The following is a 23,411-nucleotide window of genomic DNA, read 5'->3' on the forward strand; positions in this document are numbered from 1 at the left end:
CTAGCCTTAAGGTGGTAACAAACGGAAAACAAGGTCTGGGCCGACTCAGGTCAACAAAAGAGTCAACATTATTTTAGTGCAGCGGTGAAAAGATGCCCAGCTTTTCCATGGCATTGCATTTTTCTTTCTGCAGTATTTTGCACTTTACCACTGTTCTTGGCACTTGTATCCCACTGACACTGAAGCATCACATTCCATAAGGGAATACCTGTAAAGAGTGAGAATGGGTTCAGGACCGCTGGGATACAGTAACAAAGCTGCCAAGAGTGTGTTTGTGTGTACGCGTGTGCGTTTTAAGAGCTTGCAGGTCAGGTGAGGAAGATTTGGTCCGAGCGGATGATGAAAAGATGAAGATTTGGCAATCAAATTCAAAAACTGTAACAAATCTAGCCTTGAGTCAAAGCGTGTTGCTTTTGGCCACTACTTACAATTACTATGGAGATTTGGTGTGACTCCATCAGCTCAGACTCTTTTGCATTTTAAACGTTATTTATAATGGGGCTTTGATATGGTTACAAATTGCAAATGCCTGAAATGTTGCTGAAGATTGAAAGGCAGGGCGGGAGGACATGTTTGTGTGGGCTTAGTTACACATCTCTCTTCTTAAAGGACATTTTTTTTCCCTTCCTACTCTTGTTTGTATTTTAATTATTTAATTATTTTAATAAAAACTGTGGGCATTGAGCTGATGACTTTACATCACAAAGGTGACAAATGTGTGGGAGATGGCCACTATTAGATTAAAAGGTGATTACATTTGTAATTGTAAAGGTTATTCATCCTAAAAGGTCGTAACTTAGAAATCAGTTCCCCTCAACAGAATGTACCGTTATGAGCAGCATAATCAATTAACATTACGTGCTGGTTATGTGGAATTGAGTGTTGATTAATCACGTCCTGAAGCAATTGAGGCAAAATGAAGCGAGCGAACTACAGAGAGACCGCGGTTTACGAGGTTCCATAGATACGATGTTTTGAGATTGTGAACGTGCAATGAACTAATTTGCGCAGCAGCGTAATTAATGTCATCATGAAGCACAAGTAGGCACTGGAGTTTACAACACTCAAATTTAAAAAGGAATCACCAGTCCCAAACAGATAACATAAAAGAATGATTACCGGTATAAATATTCCCCATAGTCAATAATGGACCTTTTAACAAATGACTTTACCTAGATTAGACGGTTACCAATCATTCAGTATCATAAAATATATCGTTTCTGGTACACCAATTGACGTGTTTGTCATGTCAATTTTACAAATTAAAAGACAGGCAACTGCTGATATGTCAAGTGAAAGAGAACTCCCAAGCTTATAACCGCTTTTCACTTCTCACTTCACACACAAAAAAAACCCCCCAAAAAACCTTTGGGATTGTGTGCTCAATTCATTGACTTCTGATGGGTTTGGCTTGATGCAAACCTCGGACTAAGTTCCAGGCAGACAACGCTATGTAGTATCCAAAGGATTTTACACCAGGGGTAAAAGTCACCAATAAATGCCATGACTGTCCCCAGGATTTGGACATGGTGGCAGCAGCATTTATAGCATTCATGCAGCTTTGCTCGCTTTTGCTGTCGCCCAAGCGCCGGCACAAGTATGTTCATAGAGGTATCTTTCAAAGCTACAACGAGACAGCTGACACCATCAAAAGCAGTAAAACATATTGGTGCGGTGACAGCGCATGAATCACTGTCCATCTGCACAGGCTATCGTTTATCCTGAAAGCTTTTTGTTTACATCTTTGACTGGCTGACAATGTCAAGATCAACAAACAAAACCGATGAATGAAAAACCGAGAAAATCAGATAAGGGGTGTTTGCATGGCAATAAATCTTTTGCTATTCACATTATACTGACAAGATTATTTAGACGTCAATCGATGGTGCGAGTTTAGTGTATATTTTATAGTACATCTGTCTGAATTAAGCAGAGACACAGGATTCAGCCACCAATCGCAAAAAAAAATACAATACATTTAGTGTAAGTGCAAGTGTAACAATACTAACAGAGAAGACCTCCATCAACAAAATTTGCAGTGTCAAGAAATCAGATGAAATCTCACATGGTAAAATGTATACAGTAGTTTCAGGTGCATATCTATTGTGTGTTTTAAGTGTATCAAATGCAGCTGCCAGCTTGTCCTCAGTAGGAATTAGCTGACCATTCCACAGAAGCTCCTTACTGTGAGGGGCTGCTTAGCCTTTTTTATTTCCACTGGCTACTGTGGACCTCTGCCCCGTTGATACTGGAGGTAAGAGTAGAGCTCGTCAGCTCATGAGCTGGGTGACAAAAGACTGTCTGCCTGCTGGGCCAATGCCCAAAGGTTACCTTACTATTCATTAGTAGACCGATAAGTTGACAATAGTGGATGGTGAAATATGCCTTATCACCCAGGTTGTCATGTATAAATGAATAAATCTTAAGGAAAACCAATACATAGCAATACAAAAATGTCATCATATTGTGGAAGCCTCCAGATAATCTATCATTGCAATGTATTCAACCTTGAATGTTTCATCTGAATAATTCTGGAACTGTCCTGTCCAAATCCTCAATGTCACATACACTAAACATGTCAACACGGAGCTCTGTAAACTTGATGAGGTGTCTCTGACGTTTTGTTTGTGCACTTACCTCGGACTAACCTTAAGGTGGTAACAAATGGAAAACAAGGTCTGGGCCGACTATGGTCAACAAAAAGTCAACTTTTTTTTAGTGCAGGAGTGAAAAGGTGCCCAGTTCCGCTGTGCCCTCGCATTTTAAAGTGCCGTATATGGCTTGTGTAGATGTAGTGTGTTTTAAGTGTATCAAATGCAGTTGCCAATTTGTCCTGAGTAAGAATAAGCTGACCATCCCACAGAAGCTCCTTACTCTGAGGGCAGCTAAACCCTTTTTATCTCCACTGGCTGCTGTGGACCTTTGCCCCATTGATAAGAGTAGAGCTCGTCATCGCATAAGCTGGGTGACAAAGGACTGCCTGTCTGCTGGGCCAATACCCAAAGGTTACATCATTGCCGTGGTCCAGGCACTACCTTGCCATCCATTAGTAGACAGAGGTTGACAACAGTGCATTGCGAAATATACCTAGTGAGACCATTTCAGGCGGGTTTGGTAACACTGGTTTCCGGTGATATCACTTACCCGACCATTTACTTTGAGACAAATGATCATAGGTCTGAGGAAATTAGACTTACTTCTTATCACCTTGGGACCACCAAAACGGTTAGATTTTTCTCCTACATGATTCAATCCCTGCAACTGGCAATCCGAAAAAATTCTCATGCAGTTCAAGCTTTTGATGGGGTGAACCAAATTCTAATCACTTGGTCTTGAAATTATTATCAAGTGTTAACAGGTAAAACATAACCAGTTTGGAACCAATAGCTCTACTTTGTCTTAGTATCCTTGCTCCAGTTTAATGTCCACTGCAGGATCAGCTGAGCCAATACATTATGACGACTTCCATTGTCAGTGCTCAATTTCATAATCACAACGATGATGTCACCGTCAATTAAAACATCTAATCCTTCTTGCCAATTAGCTAGTAAATTGTTGAGATATTAAATACAGGGTTTTCAGACCTCGGACAAGTTTATCCTCGATGTGTAAATCTTAAAAACGTGCACTCCTTTTTATGAGGGTCATTCTGACCCTGCCTTGCCGAGACAGCCATTATCGTACAGTCTTCTTCGTGGGCAGGATGAATAGTGAAGGGGGATAAAGGTTTATCGGCACTTGCATCTCATTTAAACACTTTCCACTTATCACACAAAATAAATACTTGCATTGTTATGTGTTAGATCTCAGGGCATGATGACTTTGCTAAAAAGGACAAAGAAGATGAATTAGCCTCTCATTTGAAAAAGATAAACAACTCCCAGTCACACTTTACTGACCTGTGTAGGTTTAGATACCCAACTAACATTGTCTTGAAAATAACCTGTCGAATGATTGAATGAGGCTGAAGTGACAAAGCCCATCTGTTCTCTGCTATTGTAGTCACACAAAACAGCTTTTTAGTCTCGGGGAGAAATTCAGCAGAAGGCTGACCATTAAATGACTCAAGTCATTTGTTCTTTAAGCATCTCGTTAGATGAAACAGTTGATACAGCAACCTCTATAAAGGTTAAAATCAGACCTGTCAATGTGGACTGCACAAGTGTACAATTCTAAAGGCACAGCACAGTCACAGCTCTCAGTCAGATGGAAGCTGGACTGATAAGACTAAAGCCTGAAGTTCCGTTTTTCATGATAAGGAAAGTGGTAAAAAGAAATGAGCAATGGAGATACAGTGATAGAGGTGTTACACTATACATCAGGATGAACCATGTTCAAATCACGTTAATAATTTCATAATTTTGTTCATCATTTTCCGACTCTGAAATGCAGTAATGAAGTCAAATCGCTATTTTCCAACTTTGCTGTGTCAGATCTAATATCCACTGAGCCTTAAAAGTTCATGGAAGTACTGGCCATTATATCCACTATCGGGTCCATCTCATAAACAGGTTAGTATCGACTTAACATCTATAAATGGAACCCACTCTGGGTGTTTAATGACAGAAGGCATTTTCTTACAGGGGGCACTTAGCAGGCAGCCTTCCTAGGAAGCGTCGGCAAACAGAAGAGCACAGGGACGACATGAGAAAGGACAACTGAGCAGTTTTTGTCTGCATACTCCATCCTGGGCCTCAGGTGAGTGCTTTACAGAACGTGTGCTTCCTTTTACAGCCATTTCTATTCAGCACTATGTAGGCCAAACCACAGGGTAACAGAGAAGAGAAACTATTATGTATGGAGGACATTAATAATGAGTCGGCTCGCATTGAAGAAAGGGGGGGAAAAAAACTTTTGGCTGTCCCAGTGATGGAGTGCTGCCGTGCAACACATGGTGCACACCGACTGAAACGAGATGTAATTAACAAGAATAATATCTTCTCTGTTCTCTGACTCTTAGCGGGAGTGATATGAACGCCGTCCCAAGCCGGCATAATCAAGCCTCATTTTGTGCGAGAAACATGATAATGGCGCAGAGTGACCCGCCACGGTTCAAGTTCGAAAGCCGCCAGCTTGACTTTTGCTCTTTCCACTCACTGGCAGGCGCTCAGCTATCTAAAAGCCATCTAAATACAAAATTTCCCCAGCTGAAACGTACCTCTCGATGATGTCTGCGATGACACAGGCAAATAACTGCAGGCCCTCTGGAAGCTGCAGAGCCACTGGAATGAGAAGAAGAGGCAAACAAAAAAGAAGTGATATACTTGTGTTTTGAGGGATGGCAACCCGATATCAAATAAGTGTGAGGCAGCAAAGCTATTCATAGGCCAGTGTGCACCACTGGCAGGGAATAATGACATTTCAGGGCAATTCCCCTGCTGCCATACTAGCGATGTTGGTTTATTTTACAGGGTAATGGGCTGTTGGAAATATAGGGTGAACCAATAGCTGCAGCTTTATCTCAAGGCTTCTTCCCCGTCACTCTGTGCCCGATAGTGTAGGGCTCCCACTATGCTTTTTATTCACCATCCAATCATCATCGCTCACATTTCATTCACATCCATGGGCTGGAGTTGGCCTTTCACTCACTTGCAAATATAGGCCACATTGTTGCTCTTCCATGCAGCCAACAAGGCCCAAAGAAAACATAAAATATGGCTGAACTGATTGATAAACTACGGATGGTCCTACTGATGGTTTCACATGTTTACAAATGAGGGCCATCTGATCTCCTGATACAACGCCCAGACTGAGAGGAACCGATAATGAAAAACATTATTCCTGGTTTCATGTTAGCGTCAAGAGACAGATTTTAATAAAGCAGCCAAACCAACTTGGCCGTCATCATCCTTTGCATCCTGACAGCAGGCGGTGAAGTGCTGCTCTTTCGGCATGCATACTAATTTAAGGAAGGATTACACAAATGATGACTGGGTGCAAATTCTGCAAGATTTGCTCATGTAAATGCAGGGCTAGTGATGCATGAAAGGGGCACTACTTCTAAAACCCAGCCGGCCCCTTGAGGAGAAATACTTTTAAAGCAGGTTAAGATTTTAATAAACATGATGTCTATGAAGCTCTCAGCATCACAACTTGCAAATGGGGGACAGTGGGAGTGGCCAAACTTAATATAACTATAGTGGAAACTAACCATAAATAACCCATTTAGTCCGGGAGCGCATTACCGCATTTCTACCACTAGAATCGGGAGCACTGTTGCATATTTCTACCTTAACAACTGGGAAAGCGGAGACGTCTTTTTTTTTTTTTCTTAACCAATTCACGTTCTCTCTTAGCCAATGAAATGCATCAAAATATACGCACAGAGATCCTTGAGGAAAACATCTTCCGTGACGGTGACGTCAGCACTCGTAGGATATCCTGGAATTTTTTTCAAGTAGTAATGGCGGACGTAGACGATAGCCAGAGCGCTGAAATAAGTGATGGCAGTGATAAAGACGACGCGCTTGTGGACTTTGAAGCAGTTGAACTAGTGATATATGGTTAAGACATATGTTTGTAGATAATGGCGACGTCGACCAAGATTTCAACGGCTTGGAAACAGCATGGAGGATAGTAATTACCACTTGATTTTTTAAAATTAAAAATAGTGCTTCCCTTGCACTGCCACTTATTTTTAAATTTTTTATTGAAACAGTAACGGGACCAGCAAAAAGAGATGGCCCCCGGGATGGCCACGTTTTCACTAACAAGTTCATTTTATGTATTTTTTGATCAAGAAAATGAAAAGAGTTGCCATTTTCTATTTTATCCATTCATTTTGGAGAAATTAGGATATAAGTAACTCCATGAATAACGCCTCTCGTTAACTAGGCCAATGGCCGCATCCCCTACCGTTCTATCCTTGTTCGGCTGGAGTCACGGGAGGAACCGATTCCAAACCCTCCATTGGATGTCATTGTACTTTCATTGCTTATAGCGATCAATTGGCACCAAAATTTATGTGAACATCCCTACTAATGCCCACTTCAACATATCAAAAGGATTAACCTCTCCGTGGCTGATTTATAGGAGAATGGGAAAATGTGGAAGTGAGCAGAGCTACAAAGCTTTATGCTGGGACAAGCGTACACTGCTTCTTTGCTTAAAAAAAGAAAACACTGCTTATTTGCTGATCACGGTTAGGACGGGTGAGGCATTAAACATCAGTCAGGATATTTACAGAGACTGAAGTGGGAATAAGTAGACGTGCACATTTATTTGGATGAGGAATGGCCCCAATTTTTCGACCTGCAACACGCCGTCCAATTTGAAACGTAACAGCCGAAATGGCACGTTCCAACGCGGCCACACCTGGCTGTGCAGTCAGCCTCGCTGGAACCTTTTGTTCGCTGAACATTGGCGCTTGTTCGATAAGGGCTTACCTCACTCTCATGCCGCTTCACTCAGGCAGAAGGAGGCGGCTGCAAGCAGTGTCGGACACCGCACGCGACTGCTTGGAAGGCAACCCCGCGACATGAAGACACAGGCTCATGTTCACCTCCACACGCTGGGCGGACAGTAAGGAGCTAATGTTGTTGTGCTAACGCCTTTTGTTTTAACGGCCTGAAGGTAGTTGTTGCTATTAGCCGTCCCGTTATCCTGGGGTGGGGGTATAAAGATCTAATCTGCCTGCCCTGCAGCTCGCTGCAAGCCGACGTCTCCCTCCTGGGAGTTGACACGAGTTTAGCCTAGCTAAATGTCCGGAATATAACCAGTCGGGGTTCGTGTGTGCATTCATGCTCTTGTCTACTTCAGCTTGTGAAAATGGAGGAGCAATCGCGGACGTGATCATGATGAGATCACGTTTTATGTCAATAAATCCAAATTATTGTGCAGAACACTTTTATACTTTCACAGGTTGACGTGGACAAGAGTAGTAATGTGCATTTGCATTTTGGTGGTGATCGGTCGCCGTTTTAGACAACAGAACTGACAAAGCGAACAATATTACCACGCTTGGCTCCCTCCCGTGACGTAGACCGCTGAGACAGAAAACATAACATAAGCCACGCCCCAAAAGGGGGCATGGCAATTTGTCGTAAATCTAATCACAAAAAAATTCCTTAAATCACGACAGAGTATTTTTGGAGGGGGGGGCACTTTAGTACTGAGGTCATTTTTCATGCAAACCTATTATATAAGTGCCAATGTAAAGGTCACCCAAGTGTCCTTTAAGCAAATTGTTACAGTCATCATCACTCTTTTTTTCTTTTTTGCACTTACCCCCTTTTTTTTTCAAACATTTTTAAGTGAAGCAAGTACAACTTTTGGGAAGTTCTACTTTATTGCCAACCTCGTGTGAACTGTTTTCACTGAGAAAGCTGTATTATTCACACATTTATTATTGGCTTTCCTTTTGTGAAGTTTGTTGATTTTTAAAAATATACATTGAAGGTTTATAATAGGCCTGTGTGTGAAATCCACAGGTCTAAGCTCTCACATTATTTCGGTATTATGTTTCTATCTGCTAGAGGGGCTGAGATATCAATTATTTTGGTGGTGTTGAATTTCCAGGAAAACTTCAGGTTTAGGAGGGTGATTCTAAAGTCGCCCTTAGGTTTTAGAGGGATGTTTCATCAGGCGCTTTAGGCCTTCATTGGTTTAGAAAGCGAGGTAGTAGTAACGTGTCAGTAGGTAGAAGTGTGGCATCGAGTGTGGTAAATGATAGAATGGTCACAATTTCCTCTTTTGTCATTTGCTCACATCTTGTGCCATGCAAAGTAATATCGATATGTCAATATGTAAGATTATGGTTTGTTATTTGGGGTTCATGCACTTTTTTCCTGACCATGCGAACCCTGGTTAGAATTTTTGACTTTAAAAAAAGGGCATTAGTATGATCCCAATATCCTGCAAAGCTAAGAGTTCATATTGCTCTTTTTTAAATTGCATATCATCGCTGTCTTGTGAAAAACACTTTTCTCCAATTTTGGAAACTTTTTTAATTTTCACTTTAATGCGATGTCTGTAACGCGGAAACATGATTCAGGTAAAAATAAGAGAATGAAAAAAAAATGGAGTTAAATGTTTTTCACATGACAGCGACAATGTAATGCTTCGATATCACAATTATATGTCACTTGGGGCTTACTTCAATTCTGTGGGTAGCATATTTCACCTGCGTGCAGCAAAACAGTTAAATGCTGATTCACCATGTTTACAATGAACTCTCGACACAACTATTTTGCTCAAGTCTACAGACCACAGAGCCCTATTGGGTTTAATTTCCATTATCGTTTCTTTAGCGTAATCAGGACCTAATCTATTCAGTGATTTATAGACCAAATACAACAAAATACCTCAGTTGACAATGTAGTAATAGTAAACGTGTGTGTGCACCTACGGAGCATAGTTGTATTTTAAACACCAATTCTGCTTGTATGTTTGCAGTTTCGCCCCTTTATGATCAATGAATCTGCAGACAAGAAAGAAGTTCACGCAGCTTTCAAACAAGGAAAAGTGCTGGGGAAAATCCAAGATATTAGCACTTACTGAGTGTAGCACAACAATAACGGATTTGAGGCAGAAACAATAAAAGCTTTCACGAGGACAGAAAATGAACAGCAAAAAAGGCTCAGCACGGACTATATCTTCTGCTTCACATGCTTCAGCAAGGTCAAAGGGTTCAGCAAGGTCAAAGGCTTCCTCCACCGAAGCTGCGGCCACCATAGCTCGTGCAAAAGCAGAGGCAGCAAAAGCACGTCTGTCTTATGCACAAAAAGAAATGACACTCAAGGTAGATAAAGCACAACTTGAAGCAAAGATGGCTATGCTCTCACTCCAACAGGAAGCAGCAGCAGCTCTGGCCGAAGCAGATGTCCTGGAAGCTGCAGTTGAAAGCAGTGTTCGAAGCAGCACCAATCTCCACCTCCAGCAATTATTTGAAACTCCACTCGACACAGTAGAGCGCACAAAAGAGTACGTAGCCAAGCAGGCTGAAACACGGCTCCAGCAGCCATTGCCATGGAATGAAACACAGCGTTACGAATCACCAGATGTGTACTCCAGTCAAAACCCACAACTTGAGACGGGGCACAGCGAACCTCGAGATGGCTTTGTTTCCACACCACGTGAAAGCAAGACACTTCTGCAGTCACGAGACACTCCTGCCACCCATCCATATTCGAACAACATGCAAGACAGTCATCAAGCTTACAGATCAAGCTACAGCCCTTATGATCTGCCACCCAGCCATACACCTAATCAGCCTATCCCTGACCAAGCCAAAGTGGCTGACTTTGCAACATATTTAGCCCGCCGCGAGCTAGTCTCAACAAGCCTGACAAGGTTTGATGATCAGCCGTGCAGTTACAGGGCATGGAAACAGTCTTTTATGAATGCAATCAAAGACCTCAACATGACGTCCAGTGAGGAGATGGATTTGTTGGTTGTGTGGCTGGGGAAGGAGTCAGGTGAGCACGCCAAACGCATCAGGACTGTTCATTTCAACTCTGCAGACAGTGGGCTAAGAAGAATATGGGATAGACTGGAAACCTGTTACGGTGCACCTGAAATGGTGGAGGACTCATTGTTTGAACGAATCAATAGCTTCCCAAAAATCTCCAGAAGAGATTATTTCAAGCTTCATGAGCTGAGCGACTTCCTCATAGAATTGAAGGCAGCGAAAGCCGATGGAGACCTGCCTGGCCTTACATATTTAGACACAGCACGAGGGCTAAATTCATTGGTTCGAAAGTTACCGTTCAACCTGCAAGAAAGGTGGCTCACTGTAGGAACAAACTACAAATTACAACACCATGTATCGTTTCCCCCTTTTGATGTTTTTGTTGACTTCATTGAAAAACAAGCTCGAATTAGAAATGACCCAGGCTTCAAATTCACAGCTCAACATGACACCTCAAAAGCAGATAAAACTGAACGAAATCTTATCTGCCACAATGAAGTCTCAGTTCACAATACTGACGTTCTGTCTTCTGCTTCTCCTACTGCTGCAAAATCACGCTTCAGGACTGATAATCCTGGGAAACAGTGCCCTATACATAAAAAGCCTCACCTACTGCCACACTGCCGGGCCTTCCGTAAAAAGCCACTAGAGCAACGCAAAGCATTCCTGAAAGAGCACAGGATGTGTTTTAAGTGCACATCTACCCAACATGATGAAAAGAATTGTAAATTCATAGTGAAGTGCACAGAGTGTGAAAGTGACAAGCACATATCTGCACTTCATCCTGAACCAGCACCAGGGATCCAGGAACCAAGCCCCCCTACACAGCATGACAGGGAAAAAATCCCAGAACCTCGGGCAGAGGTTAATACTTGCTGTACAGAGGTATGTGGTGCTTATCAGAGCAACAGATCCTGCTCAAAAATCTGCCTTGTCAAAGTATATCCAAGTGGCTGTCCTGACAGAGCTTTGAAGGTGTACGCAATCATCGATGAGCAGAGCAATAAATCCCTCGCTCGTTCAGAGTTCTTTGATGTTTTTAACATTGAAGGCCCTTCTGCTCCATACTCCCTCCAAACCTGCTCTGGAGTGACAGAAAAGACGGGGAGATGCGCTTTAAGTTACAAAATTGAATCTATGGATGGAAAAGTGTCCCTCTCCTTACCAACCCTCCTAGAATGTGATGCTATTCCTAACAACAGATCAGAAATCCCAACACCAAACGCTGCAGCTAAACATACACACCTTAAATCAGTTGCTTACTTCATCCCCGAGCTAGATCCAAGTGCATCCATCATGCTTCTTCTTGGGCGAGACATCATCTCAGTTCACAAAGTGCACGAGCAAGTGGATGGTCCACATGATGCTCCCTATGCTCAGAAACTCGACCTGGGCTGGGTGATTGTAGGAAACATGTGTCTTGGAGGTGTTCACAAGCCCTAGACAGAAAAAAGCATACCACAGTTTTCAAGCCCTGCCCAAATGTGTTTCAAGTGAAGGAGCCACTTCCCCACTCTGTATCACCCAAATGGAACCTTCTCAAAGGGATACCGTATGGAAGGTGATGACTTGGGCTCCACAGTGTTACAGCAGACCAGAGATGATAATAGTGTACGCCCATCAATTGATAACAACAGATTCCTCCAAATCATGGAGACAAAAAAAAGATCAAGGGCAACAGCTGGGTAACTCTAGTGCTATTTAAAGCTGAAGTCAACCCAAAAATTTTTTTTTCAAGAATATGTTCCCAGAAGGCCCACTAGTTGAAACACGGCATTCTGATTAATTTTGCGTTTGTGGAATAAGTGTTAATCCACTCGTTTTTAGCCATCTCCGGAGGCGGCCATTTTGTCTTCTGTCGACTGAAAAAGACATCACAACTGCTCACGACGACCAATCACGGATGACCTGTTTTGTGAATCTGAGCCGTGATTGGTCGTTGTGAGCAGTTGTGATGTCATTTCCAGTCGACAGAAGACTAAATGGCCGCCCCCACCGGATAAACAGGATAAACACCCATCTGCAAACATTAAGGTATTGAGTGGGTCCATGACTTTGGGAACTGTACCTTCTCCACAGTGGTCATCTATTGTCCAAAACAGTCAGTGAAGAATGCTGAGCTTAATGTCAATTCAGTTCGCCAACTGTGCAATTTATGCAGACAATGGTTTAAATTCACTCCCTTCAGTTGAGGCGACAGTAGAGCTGCTCAAGCGGACACAAGAGATTCTATCAGACTCAAACTTAAGGCTACACAAAAATGCATCAAACAAGAGAAGTTATGAATGCATTCCCAACTTTGCCATTGCTTGTCTCACTCATATTGCACCACTGTTTCAGAAGAATCTAATAGGTGCAGAGGCTGGCATCACTGCAACGCAGCTATTGCTGTTGAGAAACTTTCACAAGAACCATCATTCTCTCAGTTCAAGAGCAGATATACACTCATGAGTACATTTCCATCAAGAATGGTGAAATGCTCTCAAAAGAAAGCAATCTCAAAGCCTTAGATCCTTCCATTGATGATGATCTCTTAAGAGTCACAAATTACATCGGGGAAGATCAAATCCATTCAGAAGAGAAATCTCTCATAATTCCTGGCAAGCATCATATTGCCATACTTCTGGTTAGGTACAACCACCAGGAAACACAATATCAGGGCAGATTGTACACTGAAGGTGCTTTACAAACTGCTGGTTTATAGATTGTTGATGGTAAAACACAAGTAAGCTGCAAAGACTTTGTGCTTTGCCTCATCCTGAGGTTTTCTGCCATTTTAGCTTGTTGCCTGACGACTGAATCTTTATTCAATATTGGGCTAGGCATATTTGGCCCATGCACAGTATCCTCACATCATACAAGGGGCGCCCTCGTTCAAAGCAAATGGTGGACAGCGCTATTCACCTATGAGTGTAAGAGATGTGCACATAGAGGTCAACAAATCATCACATATGTCCAGTTTCATCGAACACTCTTCAGCAATTCCTAGCTATCGGGGGCCAAAAGAAACTCCAAGAAAATCCATTCAGACAGATGAACCAACTTCATCAGTGCATTCAATTAGCTCAGGATCGAAGATCGACAACACATCGTGGAAAGGTTCCTGTTCGATTAAGTTTGCAAATGGATTTTCAATTTTACTCTAGCAATCTCACATTGGTGGGCATTGGGACCAGGATGGATCCTCGATGTCATATCCTGCATCTTGGAAACTCAAAACTGACACATAAGAGACTCTCCATACTGATGGCAGCGGTGGTGGCTCTCATCGATGCCTGGCCTCTCATACCAGTGTCCACCAACCCAGATGATCCTCAAATAGTCTCGACAGCAACACTCCTCACTCAGAAGGTTAGTCTCTCAATTGATGCCATAAGTAACCAGGTCAAAGACCTCCACAAGCAGCAGTGGCAGAGGGTCCAGCATTTGCTCACACCTTTTGGGACTCATGAAATATGCAGCACTTATCCACACTCCAAATGCAAAGAGGTGACCCATTTCCTGCACTTCTAGTGCTTCTCCAAGGTGAGCAATTGAAGAGAAGCCACACAGCCCTCTCATATGTGGCAGGGTCTGCAAAGTGAAGATCAAAGTCCCAAAAAAAGGGATAGGAACACAGCATCCCTGTGGCCAGTCACAGACAATCCTACGTATGGGGCCAGAGAATCATTTTGGACAGTTTGGTAGTGGTGCTTCATTTGCATCAGGCAGTGAGTACTCTGTTATGTTTATTTAAGATACAGTTCACATTTAGGACTCAGAGGAAGCAAAGATGTGTAAATACGTAGGAGACATTTTCAACTGTTGTCAATTAGTAATTTCCCATGCCAAACAAAGCATTGACTATGTATTGTTACCTGACATCATAATTCAGAAGTACTCTGACTTATGAGTGCCCCAATATTTTATTATATTTATTATATTTTTCAAGTTAAGCGCCTGCACTTAGTCGATTTTCTGCTGTGTATTGCGAGCAAAAATTTCACTTATGAGTGAGCACTAGATGGTGAAAGCAAACTTCACAACATCCAGCCTCCATCAGTTCATGTGGTTAACTTTGCAGTGAAATTATATTTTCTGTTTTGTGCTGCTTAGTATTTTTGAATAATTTATATTTTCTGACCACGGGTCCTAAGAAAGTGAGTGCTGAGAAGTAGACAGATGATTTCCATTGAATTACATCTTAAAATCATTGAAAAACATGAGTGATGTGTGATTGTCGTCTTGGCGAAGCAGTACAAGTACTGTACTTCATCAGTATGTACTATGTTGAAGCAGAAGAGGTCAACAAAGGCAGCCAAAGGTGTAGAATTATAATACTAATTATAATAATTATATTAACCCATGAGGTTAAAATAATATTTAACATATGGACCCATGTCCATGAAAAGATGCACACGCTGAAAGTAAGGAAAGCGTGATGAAAAAAGTGAAGATGAAGTTCAGTGAAAGCAAAGTGGGTGAAAAAGGAGGAATTAAGGAAAACAGTTGATTTATTTACATTCTATTCAATTATGGTATTACTGTACATTTTAAAAAGTACAATAGCACTGTATATAGTTATGGTTTGTTAAATGCAGAGGGTTTGCCCAGACCACCTCATTTATTTTGTTTACAGATTAAGTCCATTGCACAACAAAAGACCTCAATTAAGCATTTACTACAACAGTGTTTTTCAAACTGTGTGCCAGTGCCGCAAGATATTGTCAGGTGTGCTGTGGGAAATTAGCTCATTTGTGTGCCTGTGTGCGGTCTAGCGCCTGGCAGCGTAATCATAACTTTACTACATTGTAGTACCATACCAACAGGTGGCAGCAGCAGGTAGCCAACTGTCTTTGTTTAGAGACAAGCGAATTAGTGACGCATGCTTATCCAAACAGGCCCATGTTTCACACTGTAAGGATCAATATGAAATATTATAAAATACTTTTTTCTTTGTGTTTATTTAATTCCTATTCACGACGTTATAATATAACGTCATTCTTCAATGCTTATATAAACATTATAACACTTCTCTTGTTAAAATAAGATTTTTTTTTTCACAATTTCAGCTGCTGGTGGGCCGCGGGATTTTTTCAATGAAATAAATGTGCCTTGACTCAAAAAAGTTTGAAAAACACTGTACTACAAGACAACTTAGTTTACTTAATGACCTGAAGAAAATTTGTTTTGTAAACTTGAAAATACAGAGGAGTATCGTATTGCCAAATTTTTATATGAATAGGGAAAAAAGACCAAGTATATAAAATAAGGCTCCAAAATCATGAAAAATAGAAACCACCTTCATCCGTAGGACAGTAAGGGTGTGTACACTGAAGACACTGTCAATCAGCTGCGTTATTGGTAGAGGATGTGATAAAGTGTCTATAGTCAACTGCAGCCCAAAAAGTGTATGCCACTGTGTTCAATAAACAGTTCTTTGTCCTCAAGTGTCTGTTATGTGGGAATTAATACAAAATAACACAGAGCGAACCGCTGATGTATTGGATGACCCCACCACGGTCGAGCACGGTTGTTAGCTAAAAAGATCATTCGCTCACGGGCTAGCAAATGTAAAAAAAAGTTATCTTTTCCTTAAGTGTCTCTGTTGTGTGGATCTATGCACAACCCATGGAGTGAGGCAGTGGAGTATTGGACAGGGCCAGTCCGTGAGCCCGCTGGCAGCTAATGCTATTCGTATCATAGTGGAGCTTTCCAACTCGCCACGCGGCTGGCTAACTGCACACAGTTGTAGTAGAAATGGGCCGAGGTTATATGACTACAGTGGTCTCTCGCTGGTCAAAAATGGATCGATCCACTAATTGGGTCAATTTGACCCACTTTCTTGCATTGTTTTGTACAAAACAGCGCAATTTTTTAGGTTGTTTTGTGCAAATCTACCATTTATTTGGTTTTATGCAAAAACAACCCAGAAACTTGGTTTAGGGTTGCAGATCAACTAGTAGATCAGTCCAATTTTGACCTAGAATTGGGTTATTTTTAACCCAACTGTTTTTAGAGCGTAAAGAAGACAAGATGAACAATATAAAACTATTATAACGTTATAATACTTAATTTTTAATTTGTTGATTAAGATTACATGCCAAAAAAGCACATAAGATTAAACCCCAGATGTAAAAACGAAGGAATAATTCCGGCAAGCCTCAACATCAAGAACCATATCCCAACCAGAAATGCAAAAATAACCATAAATAAAACAGAGAACACAAAAACAAAACGCAGAACAAGAAAATAAGAAATAGACAATAACAGACCACTGCAGAAGAAATAATCCCATTATGGATTGGGAGAAGGGGAAAGCCATCACATCGGAAACCAATAATTCAAAAGATGGATCAAGGAGGCCATGGAAATAATAAGACGTGGAGACAGGACCATAAACAGGGAGGAGCTACAGTTACAGCGGCGCAGCTTCAGGACTGAGGGACAGTCAAGGGAACCATCGGATATGAGCAAGTCTCAATTGATCATTTCTTTTGTTTCCGACCCCATACGTTGTTCATTAAAATTACATTTGTTAGGTCAAAAATTTGTCATCATTATTTGTATGAATATGTTTACATTTTTATTTCTTAAACAGATGTTTGGGCTTTTTTCCTCTTGTGCTCATTCACAAACAATGTTATTGGGTCAGTGTGACCTGCTCTGTTTCATCATTAGGGGTGTAACGATACGCTAAATCACATTTCGGTTCGGTTCGGTTTTTGGAAACTTCGATTCGGTATAGTTTCGGTTAAAAAAAACTGTTGTTGTTTTTTTTTAAATATATTTATTTTGAATAGATGACAAGTAAATGGTACATTTTTTAGAAAAAATAAATAAAAGCGAACCATTCGGGTGATATTCTAAGAAATTACACCAGAATAAAAAAATCACTAACAATAAAGTTCCCTTAATTTTGTCAATTATTAAGACACTGAAATCTTTAAACACTCAGCAGCAACAGCCTATGAGTATGACACATCTAAGTATTCGAGTTAAAGGCAAGTTGTCATTACAGTACATATATACACTTTTTCTGATGAAAAAAAATACATACAATAACAGTTACAATTATTGCTATATTAAAAAATAAAAAATATTAAAACTCTTTTGATAATGAAAAAATACAGTAACTTCAAAAAGTCTTTATGAAATTGTATACACTTTTTAGGCATTGAAATCTTTGAATGTTAAACAGCATATTGTAATGAAATGGGTTATCTGTGATTTGTGCGTTGCAGAGTTGTGATGTTTCCGAGGTTCATGAATGCATCGTACGGCAAGCGAGTGAAGCAGCGGAGAAAGAAGAGCACGAGCAGTTGTACTTGGATTAATAAAAACGTGATAATTTAAACTGCGTCTGACAGCGTGTTCCTGGAAGACGCTACGATATGATAAATCTCGCTATTTAAGTTTGACGTTCTTGGCTAAAAAGACTGCTTGATTCCTCGTCTAAGGAACATTCACAGTCCGATGATGACGTGCATGCTAGACGTTCAACCTGCAACGTAGCCGCCAATCTCATGTAGCAATGTCGGCACACAACTTACGGACTTATCCACGCACCCTTCCCCATCGGCGATTTTAACAGGAAAGCCAGAATGTTCCCGAACAGGAGACCGTAGTGTACGCGGGGACCTTCGAGCTCTGGCTCTTTTCTGGCTCTCTCTTTTGTGCCGCCACCCTCCTCTCCCGTGAGCAACAGTCAATAGCGACCGTGTGTAAGCTCGCGCTAATAATAAAAACTGATCAGAAACGGTACGAAAGGTGGACCGAACCGAACATGCCATACCGAAACGTATAAATAAACCCACGTGTACAGTTACACCCCTATTAATCATCCAAAAAAAAAATAATAATCACATAACGCAATGGTATTAACATTAAAAAACAAACATTTTAAAAAACAGCCAGCAGACAAAGATCTTAAAATCTTCCCTTGATTTTCTATACAGGTCAATTTAACTCACAACATAACAGGAGTGCTAATAATAATATTCATATTTACTTATTTTTCTAAGGTTTGAATTTTGAGCATGTTTAAAGGAGGGCAAATGTGAGAAAATGTTAAGGGTGTGGTCTAATAATTGTAAAAAAAAGTTTCATACTTCATCGATTTCACCTATCGCGGGCTATGTTTGGAACGTAACCCCCGCGATGAACGGGTTACCAATGCAAATGCAACGGTTAGCCCCAGATAAGATTGGGGCGCTTATTACTTATATAGTGGTGGAGGGCCAACTCATGCCAGGTACCCAACTGCGTCACTGGGCCCCGTTTCAGGCACGCCCACACAATCTGGACAACTGAGACGCTGAAACAGACTAACACTTTATCTCAACAAAATCAAAAAATTATATAAAAAACAATATAGTGATTAAGAGCTAACATTATGCGCTGTGTAAGAAATCTGAATCGAAAGCATGCTCTCTAAATCCATTCACAGCAGGATCTGGGATTGTTTAAAGGTGAAATCAACTCAAACATATTTTTTTCAAGAATATGTTCTATGCAGGCCCACTAGTTGAAACAAGGCATTCTGATAAATATTGCGTTTGCGGAATAAGAGTTAATTCACTCGTTTTTAGCCATCTCTGGGAGCGGCCATTTTGTCACCTCTGTCGACTGAAAATGACATCACAACTACTCAGGGCTCAGGTAACGACCAATCACGGCTGACCTGTTTTCTGAAGCTGAGCCGTGATTGGTTGTTACCTGAGCCACGAGTAGTTGTGATGTCATATTCAGTCGACGGAAGTGACAAAATGGCCGGCCCCTGAGATGGCTAAAAAGGGGTGGATTCTGCTGCTTAACTCATATTCCACAAACATAATATTAATCAGGATGCCGTGTTTCAAATAGTGGGCGTGCTGGGAACTTATTCTTGACAAAAATATGCTTGGGTTGATTTCCCACTTTAAGGAGCGACCTGTATTTATTTATTATTAGCAGGGACTCAAACATGAAAAAATGGCTTGCTTGAGTTATACTATAAAAGAACATTTTCAAAGGTGAGGCATAAAAAGATGTTTCCATCACCTCTGCTATAGCTCCGCTCACTAAATCCATCAACGTGAATACTTGAAAATGAGTGACAGCCACTGCAGCGCAGTTTGGTCACATGCCGAAATCTGAACACTTTTCAAGACTCTGGCGGAGGCACAATAAAAGCATGAGATGGAGTGCTCAATGGCGTGATAGATAGAGCCGGGGCGAAAGCAGTGGTTAGAGCACACCGTACCGTTGAAAAGGTTTAGGGGTCACAGGTAGATAGTGAGAGACAGGTCATTACACGAGAAAGGGCGGTTTTATTAGTGGAGAAAGGTTTCCGAACACACACTCGTCGGAGCTGACAGATGCAAAGCGCAGTCTCTCTGCTGCCTCCAACATAAAGGTAAAGAGGATGCTGAAGGTGAATGGATGCAGGTTTCATTTGAGTTTTACAAGGCTCCAATTATGTGCCAAATTCCAACAATTTCCTCTAGGAATGTGTTTATTATTATCATTCTGACAAATTGCCGTAAATTCGTGTGAATACAATGCACCCGAGTATAATACCCAACCCTCCAAAATCACCCTTAAAACATTTTTTTTTCTCTGTACTTGTGTGTAATACAGTCAGATTTGCTGGCATCCTTTATCATCAGAGTTAATAATAGGAATACATAAAGATTCAAAACATACCAATAATGTGTAAGTGCTTTTAAATCCAGGTTAAAATTATGCTCTTTTCCCATACCTGTGATTCAGGTCTTTCCAAGCATTTTGAAAATCATCCATCCATTACCCAAACCGCTTATCCTCACTTGGGCCGTGGGCGTGCTATTTGCGAGGTTATTCAGAGGATTTTTACCGTATCATCTTTTTCGGGGCCTCAATAAAATAGCTGAGAGTTGACAAGTGTGTGAGTCCTGGTCAAAATGGAACTAAACCCCAAAATTTTAGCTAACTTTCTAGCACAACGACAATGACATGACAGTTTGAACGAAATTAGTTTTGGTTTCAAACCATCATGTCACCAACCCGTAGTTATACTCGTCGTCATCGTCGCACACACGGTAAATCTGCTAACCCAACTTCCAGGTTTGGCCAAGTGATGTTCGCAATGCCGAGGGCAGTTGTGGCATTAAATTCAGTGGACAGTAGAGGGAAGCAATGGCTAAAAAGGCGGCTCCCTGAGCTAGATGAAAAGGGAAAAATTTGTGTTTATTTGTTATTCCACAAACACAAAATTATTATAAAAAATTATAATAATTATATGTAATTTTACTCACCAGTGCGGCATTTTTTATACTGCAAAATTATACTGCAATTAAACAAGTGTAGGCACATATTCTTGATCAAAATAATGTTTGCGTTTAATTCCCCTCTAATTCTCTAAGTATTTTAGGGGTCCCTAACAAACCCCCCAAAACTCACACTGTAACACTACCTGAAAAAAAAAAGTTTCACCAACTGACATGAAATTGGGTGGACATGCAGCTTTAATTGCTATTGCCTCTACGCCATTGTCTGTGTCATGTTGCCCCCCAAAAAAGAGACAAGGTTTGATTATATTTTCAAACAACAAATTAAACTGAACAGTGTCTAATTAACAGTGCAGCGTGGTGAGTAGTAAAAAAAAAATAAAATAAATAAAAAATCAAGATCATAGACACACTGTGCTTGATTCTGTCATTTTTCCAGCATGCATGATTAACTGACCATCACACAGAGAGAATTAAGAGTGTGCAAAAATGTGACATGCCACATGCCATTCTAGATTAAAAACCCTTTGTTTATGTTTAATAGGCTGGAAAACCTTAAGAAAGTATGTAAAACAGCCTTAGGGATTTTTGTTCCCCACATTCAAACGGCATTCGAAACATTTTGAGACGAAAACAATCTCATCATTGCAGCTATTTTTTCCCGCCATGCTTTGCCCCATGGTGCATGAAAGCAACAAAATGGGAAGCAACTAAAAGGAGAAAAAAAAACTCAACATCATGGTGCTTATTGTGTTCTAGCCCCAGGACTGATTTGAGACCAGACTGTCAAGCGTGCTTATCATTTGGCTGCCTCAGTAGCGTAAGGACCTTGGAAAACAGAGCAAGTCCCACTGCGTTCCACAAGTCTCTCTGGGAAACACGGCAGGATTTCAAGGATGCCGAGACACTTCAGGGCCGCTTCCGCTTTTTTGCCATCTTTGGGCTCCATCCATATCTTGATTAGTTCTTTCTTTGTCTGTGCCAGCCTGATTTGGAAGTCATATTTTTTAATGTTGTGACTGATGGAAAACATTTGATGTTTCGCATACATAAAGCACAGTTACATTTTTGTTCACTCAACCCTGAAACCGTTTTAGACCTATATTGTTATAAAACACACAAATGTTAATGTGGTCAAATCCAAATAAAACTCTGACTTGCTAGATACCCCAAATCCAAGATGGCAACAATAATAGATCTCCATAACGTGGTGGTAAAGATATAACCACCTAACATTAAAAAGGAAAGGTTGGACAATTTCTTTGATAGACTATAACAATTTTATGAGACAGACTGCGCCTTGGAAACCTGCGGGGATGCAAACAGCCATTACACGGTTCACTGGGAAAAAAAATGTTCACAAAGTCAATCTCTCCTAGGGCTGGACCGATATTTCATGATCAATATGTATCATGACTGACGTGATCGATATCAACAGAAAATAACTTTGATAAATTGTTGGATGGAAAAAAAAATGGTAAAAAAAACCCAATTGCGGCATGTTGCATGATGTAGGCAGCTCGCATCCGCCTCCAAACACGAAGAAGTTAAACCAACGAAGGAGAAGCTGCTAAACCAATGAAGAAGAAGAAGCTAACTCAACGGAGCATGCTTGCGGGCCCGGCAGCCGTGAGCCATACTCGCGTCGAGCGAGCGAGCGGCGTAACTTCGTTCAAATAAATGACCAGTCGACTCAGGACAACCCCTACAATAAAATTATATTATTCATGATAACCCGATTAAATACCTCCGGATGGAGACGTAGTGTACAAGTATGGAGTTCCCTGTCCTTGACATGCTAGCCAGTTAGCCATATCTGACCCTCGGCATCACACTCAAGTTAAAATCAAGCAAGTAAAATATGAAGGAACTATATGTTTATAATGAGTCCACTAAAAAGATAAAGTAGTCCTGAGATGGTTTGTCAACGATAATGTATGCACTTGTAAGAGAGTATTGGTAGACTTATATTGAGGTCTGGGGACTGAGATGGCCATGGGTGAAGCTTGATTCCGTCTCTGGTGAACCATCAATACAATTTTCAGTATAACAGTATGCTTCTGCAATAAAAATTGAATTTATATTAAGGCTTTCAACATATCTTAAACAGGGGTGCCAATAACTATGCGGGGGAACTGTCCAAGCCCTGCGATTGATGGACAGCCAGTCCAGGGTTTACCCCGCCTCTTACCCACTGGCAGCTGGGATAGGCTCTAAAAGCAGCCAGAATGTTGAAGAGAAAAACCTACCCTCTCTGTCAGAGGTGATAAAGTGAGACACATTTAGAAGAAAATGTGACTCAGACTTGACTTCAACCTACTGATGGTTATTTATACACATGGGAAAAATCCAAAATAAAAGTCACTTGTTGTTTTCGCCACTTGAAAAGAACAGTGCGTTGTTGTTGTTTTTTTGTGTCAATGCCAAGGCTGCCAGAAGAACAGATGGACATAAAGAGAAACAGGAGGAGACAAAGGTGATAAGTTGTCTTGCTTCACAGAGGGAAGATGAAGTTTGATTTAAAGAGAAAACACATACACACTCACAGCAAAACCAGTAAGGGTAGCAGTCTTTTGAAAGCTACAGCATGGCCATCTGCGCAACTCCAGTTTCCTCCCACCTCCCCAAAGCAGACATGTTTGGTGCATTGAAAAAAAACATGCACAAAATGATTTCTTGCACAATATTGGCTTGCTGTTCAGCGGTTTTGTGCCATCTTTGAATGGGAACCTTTTATAGAAGAGAGCCCAGGTTTCAAAACAAACATGGTAAAG

The 23,411-nt window shown here is 41.1% G+C and overlaps 1 protein-coding gene across 1 annotated transcript in view; it reads right to left on the reverse strand.

Annotated features, from left to right (window-relative positions):
* The window catches only part of dph1 (diphthamide biosynthesis 1), a 102,830-nt gene that overhangs the window by 73,715 nt on the left and 5,704 nt on the right, over window positions 1-23,411 (reverse strand). The window contains exon 3 of the mRNA XM_086036102.1: window positions 5,159-5,222. Coding sequence (XP_085892228.1) covers window positions 5,159-5,222 — 64 coding nt within the window. The remainder of the gene's footprint in view (window positions 1-5,158; window positions 5,223-23,411) is intronic.

Source organism: Filicampus tigris, chromosome 7, assembly GCF_054856515.1.
Source record: "Filicampus tigris isolate MCC_2025a chromosome 7, RoL_Ftig_1.0, whole genome shotgun sequence".
NCBI lineage: Eukaryota > Metazoa > Chordata > Actinopteri > Syngnathiformes > Syngnathidae > Filicampus > Filicampus tigris.